Source organism: Quercus suber, unplaced genomic scaffold, assembly GCF_002906115.3.
Source record: "Quercus suber isolate HL8 unplaced genomic scaffold, Cork oak 2.0 scaffold_988, whole genome shotgun sequence".
Taxonomy (NCBI): Eukaryota; Viridiplantae; Streptophyta; class Magnoliopsida; order Fagales; family Fagaceae; genus Quercus; species Quercus suber.
In genome coordinates this window covers 1-17,842 of record NW_027070403.1, presented here as the reverse complement: position 1 = coordinate 17,842, position 17,842 = coordinate 1, and the positions used below count along the sequence as shown (strand labels likewise).

The 17,842-nt window shown below is 35.4% G+C and overlaps 1 protein-coding gene across 1 annotated transcript; it reads left to right on the top strand.

The window, feature by feature from the left end:
* Positions 1 to 16,472: 16,472 nt before the first annotated feature.
* Positions 16,473 to 17,835, top strand: LOC112024692 (uncharacterized). Its single transcript, XM_065768699.1, has 3 exons — positions 16,473 to 16,758; positions 16,845 to 17,168; positions 17,296 to 17,835. The coding sequence occupies exons 1-3, from the start codon at positions 16,489 to 16,491 to the stop codon at positions 17,692 to 17,694; spliced, it is 993 nt and encodes a 330-aa protein (XP_065624771.1). The 5' UTR covers positions 16,473 to 16,488; the 3' UTR covers positions 17,695 to 17,835.
* Positions 17,836 to 17,842: the final 7 nt, after the last annotated feature.

Sequence of the window (17,842 nt, the reverse complement as noted above, 5' to 3'; positions counted from 1 at the left end):
ATCTTTGTGTTATTTTGTTTTAGATAGCAATGTTAGGATTTGTAGAATTTTAAAATTATTGAATAAGTATTAAGAAGTGTAATTCATTCTTGATATAAGTGGTGAATTCAAAGTAATGCATTTTACATTAAGTAATTTGTTGCATGACTTTCTAAATGGCAAATACATGTTGTTTTCTTAAATAAATAAATAAAAATTCAAATAAAAAATACAGGTCAACCCGAAACCCGATTGACCCGAACATGTTTTTAATTCGCTTAAAATGACTCGTTTTTTACCCACAACCCAATTGATCTAACTCGACCCGCCCGTTTTTCCATGTCAATTTAGCTTCAAAATGACACATTTTTTTCATCTAATTGGCACGCACCTGTATGGAACAATGCTACCACAGATAGATATTTTGTGCTTTAGATCTAGCAAATCCAGCAGATGAATCCAACAGGTCTTTGATGATACAAAAATTCTCATTGTCCTTAAAAACATAATGGCTCTTTACTTTCAACCACAGGTTGCTTCTGTAGTCTTTCAGTGGTAGGAATCCTCTGCCACTTCATCTCGTCTTCCCAAAAGGTAACCAACTTCTTAAAGATAATATCAGATGGAACAAATAACTGGTAAGACATTCTAGATGGCCCAAAAAATAGAATCATGGTAAAACACTGAGGTAGTATATATATCACAATAAAAGAGAATGCATTAGAAACAAAACTTACTGCCTTAATACATTATAGCTTGATATTCTAATTTGGCAAAAAAAAGAGAGGTTTACCATTCTCTCTCTCTCTCTCTCTCTCTCGTTAGTCTTCCAACTTCCATGTGCGCGCGCACACACAAAGATAACTCTTCTGGTCTCTCTTGAATTTTTACTTTTAATTGTCAAAAACAAAACAACTTGAAATATTCCCATCCCAAAAAAGAGAAAACAACAACAACAACAACAACAACAACAACATGAAATATCTTTTTATTTTGGCAATAAGTTTTTTTACTTCTCTTCTCACACAAAAGACTTTTTTTTTTTTTATTCTGTTTAAAAGACAAGTTTAGGATTGTAGTTTTCATTTAGAGCATTCCCATCAAGGACTCTAAAATTTTTAGCATTTAACACTTCAAAAACCAACTTTATTCATTATACCATCCCGCTTTAAGATTCATCAAACATCAAACCTTCTATATTTTTTACCATTTCATTTAAATAATATAAACTACTCATTAAAATAATAATAAAACAACTACACCAAAATCTATAACAACCAGCCAACCCTCTCCTCCACCACCCCTACCACCGCTCCACTTGCCATAACCACCATTGTAGCAACCACAACCCACCACAGCCACCACCACCACAAGTCACAGCACTACCGTGGCAACCACAAAACAATTTTGAAGGTGAAAAGCACTATGGATAGAACAAAAGCACTATATATTTTCCTTTCGTCCATTTTCTCGACAAGTAAACAGAGATTCAAGGAAACTCTGAATGTGAAAAAGAACAAAAATTGAATGAACCCCATTATAATTGAACCCAAAAATCAATACATTAATATCTCAATTTCCAATTTTGATTTTTCTTTCCTTCCATTTTCTGGGAAACCAAACAAAGTGTAGTATTAACGAAAAAACAGAGTATCAAAGAAGAAACAATAGAACGAACCAGCGCCATTGGATCCAACAAGGAGGCAGCGATCACTGAAGTGAAGAGAGAGAGAGAGAAATCTTTGATTAAAGGAGTGGAACCCAGCGGAGGATGACCCACGAACAATCAGACCCACACTCCGACCCATGAATAATCAGACCCATGCTTCGATCCACCCTTCGATCCATGCTCACGACTCCTTCGATCCACACTCCAAACCAAAAACCCACACTCCGACCCATGAGTCCTTCGATCCATGCAGACCCACGAAGAGAGAACAAAGAACAGAGAACAGAGGGGGACCATCAAACCACATCCGACCCATGACTATCGGACCACCATTATCGAACCAGAACCATCGCCAAATCACATCCAACGAGAGAGAGAAGAGAGATGGGAGAGAGGAAAGAGAAAGAGAGAACTGAAAACGGAGAGAGTTATGAGAATAAAAAACTATTTTTTTTTTTTTTACAATTCAGGCTACAGTGAGCTTGTATTAATACAAGCCCACTGTAGAAGTATGCCAAAATTTTTACAATTTGAAAGCTTTGATGGAGTTGCTTTTTTGGTGTTTTGATGCTAAAATTTAGCATATAGCCCTTTTAGTATCCTTAATGGGAATGCTCTTAGCTAGTATAATTCTATTCTTGATAACAGGTAACATGTTAGTCATGATTACTACATATTAAAGATATTTTAAAGGCTCATTTATAGGCAAACTATAAAGGCTTATGTGGGGGACAAGAATTTAAATAAGGTACCTATGCCACGTGTCATATCCATGGCCGAAGAGTCCATTATCGTGCCGAGAAGGCCACATACTCAGACAATAAGGCCACGTTAGTGGCACATTGCTAGAGGATATCTTACTGTTGAGAAAAAGCTTAGAAGAGGGGGTTAGCCCTGACATGACTGAAGGGATGGTGGCTGCCCCCACATTTAATGCATCCTACCAAATCTCCTAGCTGCATTTATGTAGAGAAGCCCCCTGAATAGTGCTGCCTTGGCCACCGCAACTCACAAAGGGTTTGAGAAGGTGTTTGATGGGATAAGTACTAAAGTGGTGTGTTAGGACATATGTGATTCACTTGTTAGGAATATATGTTACTATTTTATGTAATTGGCTAATCCTTTGACAAAACGCACTTTACTTATATTTGGGTAGATTTAGGATGTGTTTAATACTACAAGAAACTGTGTTTCAAGATCAAATGTTAAAACCATGCAAGTCTGTCTAAGAATCAAGTGAGAAAGTGCTGATTTTTTAAAACTCGATAGCTGCTCGACACCTCTCGACAGATAGGCTATCTATCGAGCTCTTCAACTGTTTCTTATCGCAATCTCGACACCTCTCGACAGCTGGTCGATCGATCAAGCAATTTTCTGTCCCCTCGGTAGCTTCTTAATAGCTTGCAACAAATAGGCTCGACACCTCCTCGATCGATCGAGAATTACTGAGCTTTACGAAATTCAGATTTCCAGATCTGATTTTCGGCCCATGATGACATGTATGTGTAGGGTTTCTTTTCTCACAACCCTAGACATATATAAGGTTTATTTTAGAGGCCGTCACATAAGATAATACAAGGAGAGCATATGCAAAAGGTGACCAATGCCTTATTCTCTTTGAAAGAAGCTACTACGTCTTTGCGCCTTAGGATTTTGTAACCAATTGCTTCTTAATCTTCATTGTTGATGAAGTGAAGAACTTTGCAGCCAACATTCTTCGTCCTTAAGTTGGTGAGTGAGTCATGTACTAGGATTCGTGCATCTTTGATTAGTCACGTACTAGGATCCGTGCATCAAAAAGGGTGACGTTTATATATTAAAGAGTTCAGAGGTTCTGAAGCAGTAGAAGGTTTCTACTGTAAGTTCATCTACAGGGATTGTAGAGTCTAGGAACAAAGGTTTTGTATTAGATCTGAAACTTCTCTTTACTATAGTAGATTACTGTGAGACTATTTTGTTTAATTGGTTTTTCTGGGTTATCATATATTGTCTTATTTATTTTTCCGCTGCATGATATTGACATGATATTGATGTTTGTTTGTTTTAACAAGTTTTATTTATAATAAATCTAATTAACAACTTGGGTTTAAAACTTGTTAATTCTATCAACCGAGATTTAAATTTCCCAACATGGTGTACTGAATGATCAACAATTGAGGGCCAAGATCGCCTGAATGGAACTATATAATGTGAGAGACCCTCCAAGGAGGGAGGGGGGTAGAAAATATGTAGAGAAAACATTGTAGCATTGAGAACAGCAACTGTAATCAAATCTAAGAGAAATATATTCAAAAACTACTCTCCTCGGACATTGCTGAGGAAGAATTTATGTGCACCACATTTGTTTATTCATTGTTTTTCCTTTACTCTCTTACCATCTTTAGCTCATTAAAGGCATTGTCCACTTCATCGAACCCTAGCTTTTTAGTTCACTCTTTACAAATTTATTGTATTGGACTCTTTGGGCCTTAATCCATTCATCTTTTGGGCCTAAGAACCAAAGCCCACCCCTACAGCTTACATAAAAAAAGTGGCACAAATAATTTGTACGTCTATTTAACTGTAGTTGTAGGTCATTCCTTTTTTTCCATATATAGCGATTAATTATAATACAAACTTTCATTTTTCACCCCTCAAATATAAATTTGTGGATTTTGCTTTAGTGCTTCTACGCATGCAGCCATTTTGATAATGGCAATGTCCACTTAATATCATTTTTTCTCCTTGCATGCATTCTCCTCTCTTTATCACCCCTTTCTTTATTCTACTACGCCATGATCTTTTCATTCAGACGTCAAACTAGGCTTTATCTCCATTTTTTTTTTAGTAGGATGAACTCTGGATGCTCTAATATTTATATATCACTCTAGCTCTCTAGCTCTTCAGCTTTCTAATTCAAGAATGTAGTGTTTTCTAAACAGTGGCGACTCCAAGAATTTTTTCCAGGGTGTTCCTTAATAAGTACAAATTACACAATCTAATAAAAAGAAAATTTTATATATTGACAATAACAACAATAAAAAACTCGCAAATACATAAAATTTACAATTGTCTTGTACAAGTTTCCATATTTTGAAATTGTTGCATGATAGTCTTATTATCAATGCTACAAGCTACATCTTTTTCAATATACATAACCAAACAATAATTCATCTATTGATCTCCCATCTGATTGCGTAGTTCATTCTTTATATATTTCATTGCTAAAAAACTTCTTTCTACTGTTGCAGTAGCAATAAGAAGGGTCAAATTCACAAGCAAATAGACTAATGGATAAGCCTTATGCTTCCTTGTGTTAACTAATTTTTTAGTAAGTTCACTAACTCCTTGAAGCTCTAAAAAGAAGTCATTGTTGCGCATATCAAAAATGTAATTCTGAAGTGAAAAGTCAAGTGCCAAGATATCTGTCCCAAGAAAATCAGATGGATAGAACTTAGCTAGACGTATCAACTTTTCTTTATCCAAAGCCGCAAATGAATTACTTGGATTCAAGCAAGCCATACAAAGTAGCAAATCGGTATTCGCCTCTAAACAATAGTTGTTAAGCTTTTGAAGTTGCATATATATGACTGTGTAGAATAGCTCAACACGATAATGATGTAAATTTGTATTTTGTTGGGTGCTGCGACGCGGCCTCCCACTAATTGTAATATCATCTCTCATCACTTGCAATCATTGCTTAGATACTTTAACAAGATCCATAGCATTTACTATATCTTGATTTTTTTTTTTTTTTTTTTCAATGATATTGACAACTCATTTGTGATCCCTAAAATGTTTTTCATCAAGTGTAAAGCAAAGACAAATTCAAAAGATAGAATTGACCTCATAATAGATCGAGCTTCAACTTTTTGGTCGGAGAGACCATCTTCTTCAATAATCTCAAGTACATTAACAACAGCAGAGAACATCAAAATCAAGTTGAGAATAGTCCTATAATATGATCCCCAACGTGTATCACCAGGGCGTTTAAGATTTGCCTTTTGATTCAAACCTTGCCCACTTCTACGTATACCATTCTCTAAATCTTCTTTAATTTTGGTATATTATGCATCTCGAAGAGCATCTCGTCTCTTACAAGAGCCTCCAACAACAGTTACTAAATTACTAAACACATAAAAAAATTCAACAATGTTAATGTAATTTTTAGCAACAGCAACAAGTGTCAATTGAAGTTGATGAGCAAAACAATGGGCATAAAATGCTTACTTATTCTCTTTCAAAATTAAAGTTTTGAGACCATTGATATCACTTTACACATTACTAGCCCCGTTATAACTTTGCCCACGTAGGTTCGATAAACTCAAATTATGTTCACAAAGTAAACATTCAATAGCATGTTTGAGTAACAAAGCGGTGGTACTTGCTACATGTACAATACCAAGGAACCGCTCTATAATAATTCATTCTTTGTTCACAAAACGAAGGACGAGAGCCATTTGTTCTTTCACTGAGATATCGCGTGACTCATCAACTAATATTGAAAAGAACCCATTGTCAAGATCCTTGATGATGACTTTGGATGTTTTACGTGCAATTACATTCACAATGTCTTTTTGAATATTAGAGTGGGTAAGCTTGCAATTTTTTGGAGCTTTTTACAATACATCATTGATAGATTCATTGTGATCCCCCAAAAATTGTAAAAGTTCAAGGAAATTTCCTTCATCACTTGAACCTTGAGATTCATCGTGACCACGAAAAGCTAATCCCCGGCATAAAAGGAATCTTATGCAATCAACTATTGCATTTAATTGAGTCCGATATTCAATTTTATCTTGTTTTGATAGCTTAACCAAAACACTTTGAATGTGTTGCTTTTCCTTTAGTAGATCTTCACTATTCTTGACAGCTTGGTTATGAGCAATATTAACTCCTCCAACATGGGAATCTAACATCATAAGCTGATTCCAAAGTTTGAATCCATTCGTTACAAAAGTCTCACCTCCTCCTTGCTTACCAACATCTTGCCCAAATAGGTAGCAATAAAAACAAAATGCCGCATTCTTGTCTATACTATATTCCAACTACTTTCTATTTACATACCATTCAGATCTAAATCGACGGGGCTTTCCAGAAAAATATGATACAGGGTAATCATGAACAGGTTGACAAGAGCCTTTTGTTAAAATAATATCTTTTTATTTCATCATGATTATTAGGATGATAAGATGATATCTTTTGTCATAACCCAGGATTTGGAGGAAGATTTTCTAAGTTAAAGTCAACACGAATTCGCTTAGAAGATGAAGATGAATCTTGCATAGGAGATGAATCTTGGGTACATGGTTTTCTTATCAAATATTTGTCCATAATTCTAGCAAAAGAATAAATAATAAACTATAAGTTCATTGAAATATTAATAAAATTATTAATTATTGTTGTTCAGTTGTTTCATTAATTTTTTTTTGTCTTTTATAAACTATAATTTGTTATATTGTTGTTTCATTAATTATAAAATTATTAATTATTGTTTAGCTTAACATAATTTAATTTGTTTGTCTTTTATAATGTATTGGTTAATTATACTGTTTTAATTATTGTTGTTTAGCCTAATAATAAACTATATTACTTTAATTTATTTGTCATTAATTATATTGCTTTGATTTGTTATATTGTTTAGCTCCATGTGCACATTACACTAAAAGAGCCACTGATGTGCACATTACACATCCCATGTGCAGCACAATAATTAAAGCACTAAAGCAGTGTAATGTGCAGCCTAGCCCCCCATGTGCCCATCTACCCCCACCCCACTCAACACACAAGCACGCCTCATGCCTGATGCTTGATGCCCCTGCCAATCAGAAAATTTCACAATCACACATTACACTAAAATACAATTAATATCTCACCAACACCAACACATTACACACACCAACACCAACAGATAAGATAAAGTGATAAAGTCAAATTCAAAAAGTCAAAAACAGACAAAATATATTAATAAAGCTAAATTCGGCCAATCACAGACTCAGTTCAAAAGAGAGAGAGAGAGAGAGAGAGAGAGAGAGAGAGTTAGTCTTATTAAAGAATAAAGAGAGAGAGAGTTTCATAATTTTCATTCATTTCAGTTCAGATAGAGAGAGAGAGAGAGAGAGAAATTGAGAGACTGAGAGAGAAAATGAAATACCTTGAGGGAGGGAGCATCGAAGTAGCCGAGCAGGGAGGCTTGAAGGCTGAGGCCGTCGAGGCAGTGACGAGGCGATGAGTGATCTGTTGATCTCTGTCCTCCGATGACGATGAGGGTTAGCAACGAGCGACAACGACGTGGAGGGGCGAGCAATCAACAATGTCAACTTGGACTGGGCCGATCTCTGACGAGCGAGCTTTGACCGATCTGATTTCTGACGAGCGAGCTGTGACCGATCCGATCTCCATTTGTTAGCTTGACACTCAAGCGACGTTGCTCTAAGTGACTGAGTTTAGGTTTGCTTTAGGCCTTTAGTGGTTTTTTTTTTTTTTTTTTTTTTTTTTTTTGAGAATCCGTGGGTTTGCTTTGCTTCCTCAGTACTCTGTTAGGCTTGCCGTGGGCTGTGGGCTTGGCTCTGTTACAATTTTTTTTTTTTTTCCAGATTTTAGTTCAAATTTTTTTTGAGCTTTTTTCTTTTTTTGGCTTGAAAGTAGAACATATAATTTTTTTAAAAAAAATTTGAGGGTGTTCTTAATTCTGTGATTGAGGGTGTTCCTACTACAGAGTAAATATAAAAATAAAAATAAAAAATTTCAGGTTTTTTTTTTTTCCAGGTCAGTGTGTTCCTAGGAACACTCTGAGTTGCACCTGGCGTTGCCACTGTTTCTAAAGTATTCATTCATATATTGTGGTAATAGGAGTACTAGACACTGTGGAAGCCAAGTGGAAAATGCTACTCTGGTTCTTAATAATGGACAGAAAAAGTATGGGAACGATAGCATGTGTCGGTTACACAACAGTCCTGATAGCCTTTCTTATAGTGTTCGGATCATGGAGGCGTCGAAGCCACAGTTTGATGCTCAAATATTCAATAGGGGCATCTTATCTTTTGTCTACGTTCATTATGAACTACCGCATGGGCCTGATGAAGTCGGCAAGTTGCCATGATGAATTGTTTGCGATTAGGGCGACGTTTTTGCTTATGACTCGGAAGTGATACAACTTGCGAGTTTTGTTTCAATATGGTGTTGACGTGTTGTGGTCTGGCAGCTACTAGGTACGTCAGAGCGAAGCAAAGGGGTCGAGGGGATTAAAAAAAAGAAAAGATTTTACATTTTTTATATATTAAATTTATAGTTATTAAACTTGGCTTGGATATTTACTAAGTCTATAAACTAGGTAATGAGGTCGGATTGCAGAGTCAAAAAAAAAAAAAGTTTGAGAAATTATAATATTAATATGTAAATTAAAACAAAAAGGAATATACCTAAATTAAATTGGCTATAATAATTCAAAATTAGAGGTGTACGGCATCCAGTGCCCGAACCCAATTGGGCTTGGGGCTTTGACATGAAGGCACAGCGCATGGGCTTGGCCTCTACTTGCCCGAAGGCCTAGTCCGAACCCGCGCAAGCCAAGGGCCCAAATTTCGCAGCACGGCCCTTGCTCGGCAGAGCTTCCTGGGACAACGAAGAAAGGTTGACATGCAGACACGCCGTCGCTTGCATGTCCGGCAGTGCTTTAGGAAATGTCGCTGCCTAGCTGTCTACAGAAATGGGAACCAAGTTCCAAGACCACCCTCACCTAACCACCCACTTACAATCAACAGTACTAGACCTCTCATCACACTAACCATGGGAGCAATGACGGTCTCTCCATCAATTTGGAGCTATAAATATGAGAAGAGGGGAAGAAGGTAGAGGTTGTTGTTGAAAGATTCTGGGAGATCACAGAGAAGAGAGAGAAAGGAGCGATAAAAAGAGAGAGAGGGAGGGAGAGAGAGAGAATTTCGCTGAGTCTCAGTGCCGAGAACGATCCACAATAGAAAATCCTCAAATCCACTTTCCAAATAAGTTGTGAGCCCAAGTGAGGCTAGGCCCAACGGCCTCATTTAAGGTGCGCACAAGAGGTTTACAAATAATAGCACTAAAAATTCTTTAAAATTCACAAGCAAAATGAAAAGATGTCTTAAGATTGCTACAAAGTCTTTGCTAAATAAAATAGTACAAAATGGTTATAGCTTTATTTTAGACATTGAAGGTAGTAAAGTTAAACAAGATCAGTTAAAGGAATAAACAAATAAAACAACAAAATATTCAAAAGAAGAAACAAGAGTCACACTATAAGACAAAAACATCAAAAAAAACAAAAAAAAAACAAAAAAAAAAAAAGAGAAGAAGAGAAAATGCTAAAGCCTTAAACTTGAAGACTAAAAAATCGGGAGTTATGAAATATAGACTGATATAGTAATACGCACCTATATGCTATGATTGAAAGTGAAAAGGGATTAGGCCAGGAGCAAAAAAATGATGCACATACGAGCATTTTAAAAAACAAATTATTTAGGCTGTTTCCACTATGATGCACAGACGTGCATTTAAAAAAACAAATTATTTAGGTTGTTTCCACTTTAAATTACCATAATATCACACATTAAAGAAGTTAATAAAGATCCATAAAAAAGAAGAAGTTAATAAAGAAGTTCTGGGCAGAGTTGATGTTATTCGTGGGCCCGTGGCTCCCTCCATTGATGAAACTGCCGTGCAGAGCAGCTAGCTATGGGAAGAGAGTTTGTGACTCACTTGTGGGCATTACTCTCTCATGCAGGCAAACTCAAGCGAGACCCAGCTCAAGATGTCTGACTAATATTACATTAATCCCTGTGTGTTTTCTCTATGCATACATGCATGTATGATATTATGTGTTTTCTCAAACGGCCATTTCCATCTCCGTTTGTATAATAGAAGTGTGTCAGGGTGGTTATATCTTAACGTGGTGTATATTTACTAGCAAAAATAGGTAAAAAGTTGTGTATTTGGTTTGATTTGTGTTTGATGTTCTGGAATTTCCTTAATTTGTTTTCTTTAACCTTGTCATTGCTTCCTTAACGTGTTTCTGTAGTTTATCTGTATACCGATTTCGGTAGGGAAAGCATTATGATAGTTACTACTTTTGTATGATTCAGTAGGTGGCCTACAAAATGTAAGAATGAGTGGAAGAGAAGAAAAAGAGTGTTAAAAAAAAAAATTGTTGGTAGATGTCCCATGTACTGCAACTTGAGATTTGGCAAGAAAAGATATTTATATTTAGATGTTTGGAATATTACAAATTTTACTATGTAAGTCTTATAAATTAGTGTGTTATCAATCAAATATAACTTTTCTTGGGATTGGAAAGTCAAAGAAGGGGATTTTTCTTTGTCAAAGGAACATGTATGCACTAGCTAGGGATGAAGCTCGGACTTGGAATAAGGAAGGCGGCTCTGCTACAGCTTAGCTATTGAGGGTTTTTTATTTATATTTTTTTGTGTCTTTGATGGGTGTATCTGCTTCTAGATAAAGATAAAATTATTTTGTTTAGATTTTTTTAAAGGGCTGGATTGTTTGTTTGGATCAAATTTGTTGGTTGGCCTTAATGTTTTTTAGTTTTGATATTAGTAATTTTTGTTATTAGGCTAATTTTTTTGGGCTTGTATATTTTGTTTTAGATTTTAGATTTATAAATTTTTTATGGTGTTTAAAAAGACGAAATATTAGAGTTTCAAACTTTTTTATGAATTGTTGATGTGGTGAATGGTTATTGACAAGTAAAAAAATGATTAAGTAGTGAGCTCAAATGTAAACCGATAAGAATTTTTGCTTTCTCAACAATTTATAAAAATATCGTAGAAGAGTTTATAACTATAATATTACTCTTAAAAGAATAACGATATCGTTAAGGAAGCAAGGATAAAGGAGAGTTACTTGAGTATGGAGGCAACTAGGCATGTATAGAAGCTTGATAGGTAGGTTATTGGATTTGACTATGGACAATGTCATTTCACACTCACGTACTCATATAGTACACATAATTATCAATTTTGCACAAAAATTCGTAACTTGAAGTCACGATTTTTAGTTCAAAAAATTGAGTGTGTATTTTTTTTTTTTTTGGATAGGATTGAGTGTGTATTTTATGTATAAGTGAGTGTGAAATAAAGTTTATCAAAAAAGTGAGTGTGAAATAAAGTTTTTCCTTTGACAATTACAAGACTTGACCTCACTTTTATAATTCGTAAGCTTAGTCAATGTATATCTGATCAGCCAAGACCTCACCTCAAGGCAGCTTACAGAATCTTGCAATACATCAAAGAAGTTCCTGGACAAGGGTTGTTCTTTTCAGTCAATTCTTCGTTACATATCGAATATTTTGTAGACTTCGATTGGGAATCGTGTCCAGATTCATGAAGATCAGTCACTAGATATTGCACCTTCTTAAGTGATTCGTTGATTTCATTGAAGTCTAAGAAACAACGAACTATTTTCAGACCTTTTACCCAAGGCAAAGTATAGGTCCATGGCAATTGCAGTTTGTGAAGTCACATGGCTTTTAGCTCTACTCTAAGATTTAGGTGTTTCTCATGGTCAATCAACTCTAAATATTATTCACTGATAGGCTGATAGCCAAGCGGCTCTTCACATTGGTCCCAGTGTTTTACGATCATATCTAGAATATAGAGACTAATTGTCATGTGGAAAGAGAGAATGTACAAGCTAGAATCATCTTACTCCTTCATGTTAGAACACAGTCTCAATTGACAGATTTATTGACAAAGGCTTTAGGTGTAAATTAGTTTAGAACATTGCTTGCCAAGATGGGTGTGATCAATATACATGCCGCCACTGTCCATCTTAAGGGGGGTATCAAAGATTAGAAGAAGAGAAGGAAGAACAGTGCATGTGTTGAAGACTGGTTTGAAGTACTCTTAGTGTAAACGACAGTAGCTTAATCTACTATTCTATTACTGTTGTATATGTTACTACACATGTCGTAAAGCTTAATTGTTTTTACTTAAATAAAGTCACATGCTTGTCACGTGAGGCTACTTGTACAGCTGTCGCACTGTGATTAGTCTTAGTTGTTAATTTGGTTAGTTAGTTTGTTTAATATTGTAACTACTTTAGTCGTTACTCTTGGTGCTCTGTTATATGGGTAATAAACATGATTGTAATTAGTTTTTCTAATTAGTGAGAATAATACAGATATTTCCCCAAATCTATTTCTCTCTCAATTTTTGTTAGAGAGAGAATAAAAATAACAGAGAGAAAGTTATAAAGAATGAGAGAATGAGTGGAAGAGAAGAAAGAGAGTTAAAAAGAAAAAGTTGTTGGCAAGTGTACCATATGCAACTTGAGATTTAAAGCATGGGTACGTAGCAAGTTAGCTAAAAGTGGATGAAAAAGAAAAATAGTTAAAGTAAGTTCTTATTCTAAAATAGAGAGAAAATTTTTGGTGAACTGCTATTAAAGCCCTAAGAAAATATATTTATACTTAGATGTTTGGAATATTTCAAATTTTACTATATAAGTTTTATAAATTAATATAACATCAATCAAATAAAAATTAATTCACACTGTCATTTAATATGTGCTAAAGTAATATAAACCACATTAATTATTATATTAATTTTTAATTTTTTTAGTAAAATTTGTAATAGTTTTAACATTTTTCTTATATCTAATATAATAAATATTCATAGAGAGAGAGAGAGAGAGAGAGAGAGAGAGAGAGAGAGTAAAGTTATAAGGAATGAGAGAATGAGTGGAAGAGAAGAAATGAGAGTTTAAAAAAAGAAGAATCTGTTTATTACACACACTTTATTACATACACTTGAAAAAGAAATTAAAAATATGAATTCAAGTTATGTTTTCAAAGTAAAAATTGTGATTTCAAGTCACAGTTTTAGTCGATGTGTGTGTAACAACATGTGTAACATCTTTTATCTTTTAAAAGAAGAAGAAGAATCTGTTGGCAAGCGTATGACGTAAAGTAACTTGAGATTTTGGAAAGAAAATATATTAATATTTAGATGTTTGAAATATTACAAAATTTACTACATATATCTTATATATTGCTGTCTCATCAATCAAATAAAAATTAACTCAAACATTCATTTAATAAAAGTTGAAATGGTACTAGTTACATTCATCATCTTATTAATTATTAAGTTTTTTATAGTAAAATTTGTAATGACTTTAACATTTTCTAAAATTGAGCACAATAAATATTCATTCACTCTTCAACCAAGAAAAATAAGTATTATAAAGGTGATAAGATAAGATTTAAAGTAAGTATATAAAGGTGATAAGATGAGATTTATCTTGGAGAGAGAGAGAGAGAGAGAGAGAGAGAGAGAGAGAGAGAGAGAGAGAGAGAGAGAGAGAGAGAGAGTAAAGTAATAACAAATGAGAGAATTAGTGGAAGAGAAGAAATGAGAGTTTAAAAAAAGAAGAATTTGTTTATTACACACACTTTGTTACACTTGAAAAGAAATTGAAACTATAACTTCAAGCTATGATTTAAAAGTAAAAATTGTGATTTCAAGTCAGAGTTTTAGTTAATTTGTGTGTAACAATATATATGTAACATCTTTTATCTTAAAAAAGAAGAAGAAGAAGAAGAAGAATTTGTTGGTAAGCGTATGACGTAAAGCAACTTGAGATTTTGGTAAGAAAATATATTCANAAAAGAAGCCGGTGAGACTTGGTGGATGCAATCGGGTGTATTGCGGGATTCGGAAAGCTAGACAAGACATGGTTCTAAGAAGCTTTGTTAGAGTAAAAGCTTGGAGGGCTTAGGTACATCGGATAGATTAGGTTTGGAGGGTCTCTTGCTAACCCATATATCTCAACTGATTGTCTAGTGGATCGATTATTGCTTAAAGGGCGGCGGAGAGGTTTTTCGCTGAGTTTTTTGATTTCCTCTTCGATAACATGTCTCGGTGTTATTTGTGTTTGCATTTCTCTTCTCTTACTCTTGTGCTTCACTTTTATTGTTTGTTGTTCATGTTTATGCACTAGAGTAGTATTAGTTGATTGCGTTTCATTTATTCTTGTTTCCGTACTTAAATAAGTTAGAGTAAAAGCAATCTAGCCGTAATTTTAATTTGGGGGTCTAATCAGCTCTTGTGTTTTCCACACATTTTTGAGCTTTCACCTCCTAATACCCTCTAATCTGACCCAACACCCTCATATTGCCTGGAGAAGGATTGCCCAACAATGCATACAAGGTGATATCAGCTTGATCCAACTGAAAATCTGCTGTAACATCCACTTCCCCATCTTCCACTTGACTAACTTCTTGTACTTCATCAATCATGAATAGTTTGAGACCCTTGCACTTGTGTTTAGGTTGCCATTTCTCATCACAATAATAACAAAGGCCCTTCTTTCTTCTCTCTTCCATCTGAGTTGATGTAATCTTTTGTGTAGGCACTTTGGTTGAAGATTCAGCTTTACTGCCATGCTTGTTTATTAGGGATTCTTGCCAATTATTCTTGCTAGACTCATGAAATGGCCTATAGACCTTCTTGCAAGTGAACAAATACTCCTCCTGAATCTTGGCTAAACCAAAAGCAGCACTCAATGTTCTTGGATTTTGCATCCTCACAGCCAACCTTATTTCATCCCTTAACTCACTTAGGAAGCAACTGAGCTTATGAGACTCAGGTAAGTTTCTGATTCTATTACTCAACATCTCAAACTGACTCTTATAAGCGGCCACAGTGGTAGTTTGCTTCAACTTAGTCAAGGTTTCCATTGGATCATCATATGATGAAGGTCCAAACCTGACTTGGATGGCCCTAACAAATGTTTCCCAAGAATCCCATGACCTTTCACAATCTTGGCACCAAATTAATGCCTCATCATCAAGATGATAAGAAGCATTCAAAATCCTCTCTTCTTTAGAAATTTCATAATACCTAAAGAATTGGTCAGCTCTAAAAATCCAAGCAGAAGGATCACCTCCACTAAACCTAGGGAACTCCAACCTAATAGGCTTAGGAATTAGAGCACCTACCTCAGGTCTTGGATGAGTATGGTGTGGCAGCACCTCTGCTTCAGGATGGTTTTCTGGCTGAGGAGCAGAACCTTCTTGTTGTCGCACTGCTGGAAGTCTCTCTTCAAACAGAGCTTGCAAGCCCTTGAGGTTGTTGTCTAGAGCATCTAACCTTTGTGAAATCATCTCCATGGCAGAGGCATGATCATCCAATCTCTGCTGAACCAATGAAACAGTCTCACTCAAAAGGGAGTATCTAGTTTCTTGCACCATGATTGAACCGGCTCTGATATCAAATTGATAGGAATCAGATGACCTTAGTTTCTATTACTCTCGATTTAGTAGTTCTCCGAGGGAACTAGGCCTCCATTGATTCTTCAAGGGAATCAGCCTCCAATAGCAATTCAAGAAATGGCTATTCAATGTATTATTCATCAATGAATTCATTTTACAATCTGAATTGAAGCTTATATTCTACTTACTAACTAACAAGGTACAACACATCTCAGCTTAACTAACTAGCTAAGTACAACACTTAATGCACCAACAATTAGTCAACTACTTGTAACTAACTCTGTACAAGCCTCCCCTGCCTCTCTACCTCTCTGTATGTACAAGCCTTCCACTGCCCTGCCCACAACAGCACACAGCAACACACTTACCTACACTATCCAGCCACAATGTACCAAATAGCAATGCCCCTTACTTAGAGTCCTAACATATTATATATCAAATGGCTTTGTAGGACAGCCTCCTCTATTTCATTATCATCAGTTACAACATTTCTGATACATATTTGCATTTTGTTATTTGCATCTTTGTGGTAATTCAATTTGTAGTATATATCAGGCAAGTTATGTTCGTCCGATTCACTTTGGTGCTTAACATTATGCAGAAGGCCCTTGTGCTTTGTCGTTTATTCTATAATGAAGAAAAGAGTAACAAAGGTGGACCTGCAAAGTCTAAGCCAGCACGTTTAGCAAAAAAGAAGTCTAAGCCAGCACTGGCTCCTGTATGTCCAGTATTAGAAGTGCAAGCTGAAAATCATCAAACAAGTAATCAATCTTGTTGTGCTGAAATTTCTGCTCAAATGATGTCTGATGTTACAAAACTTGTTCATTGTAACAATGACAACGACTTGTGCCCTCAAACTTCAGGGGTGAGATAATTTTTTTTTTTTTGGAATTGAGAAGTATAGTAAATTAATCAAGTACTTATCTTGTGCGCTCATGTTTCTTTCGTCAGGTTGGTTTTAGTGAGGAGGACATAGAACTTCTCATGAGTGTGTTCTATGTCCCTTCAGAGGACTTTCCATCCAGTTTACCCCTCATCCCCCCTGATGTTTCAACTCCGATCACTGTCAAATCTTCTCATAAAGAAACAACATTGGCTCCAGCATCTCAATCTGAACCAACATTGGCTCCAGCATCTCAAGCATTGCCGGAGCAAGCTGAAAACCATCCAATTGATTGCAGAACAAGATTTGACAATGCAGCACCCCTTGCATGTAACAATGATTATAATGCAGATGCTGCAGAAAATCAAGTGGCAGAAGTAAATACTACAGAGGTGAGAAGGAATTATACTTTCAGCTTAAAACAGTTGTCCACATTATTATTTTGTGGGAATTAGAAGTGCAGAATAATCAGATAACTGATTATATACTTATCTCGGTTATTCATTTGTCTTCCATCAGGTTGACTGGGATCTGGATATCGATGAAGCCTTGGAAATGTTCTATATCACTCCACCAGGGCCATTAGATTGCAACCTTTTCTCCCCATCAACTTTAAACTCCACTACACCTGCTGTTTCATATCCTACCACAGCTGAGGCTTCCCTTGAAGAAGCACAGTCTTTGCTAGCACCAGCTTCAGTGTCTCCAAAATTAGTAAGTGAAGCTAACAATTGTTCCATGAGCTTTCGATGTTGTCCAGCAGAAAATTCTGATCGAATAACATCTAGCACAGTCTTTGCTAGCACCAGCAACATGTTATCCCCATTACACTCGCAGGTTTCACCAGGTTTGTTAAAATCAGGATCATATCTAGGATCTGAGGGAGGGTCTTCGGATCAGATCATAGGATCTGATTGAAGATCATAAAATTTTACAATTAAAGAATGTCAATGATTTAGATAGATAATTCATTCTTAAAATTACTTATAATACAAGGCAAAAAAAGAAAAAAGAAAAAAGAATTATGGCTTTCTTGGGATGTTCTTATTAAAAAAAAAAAAAAAAA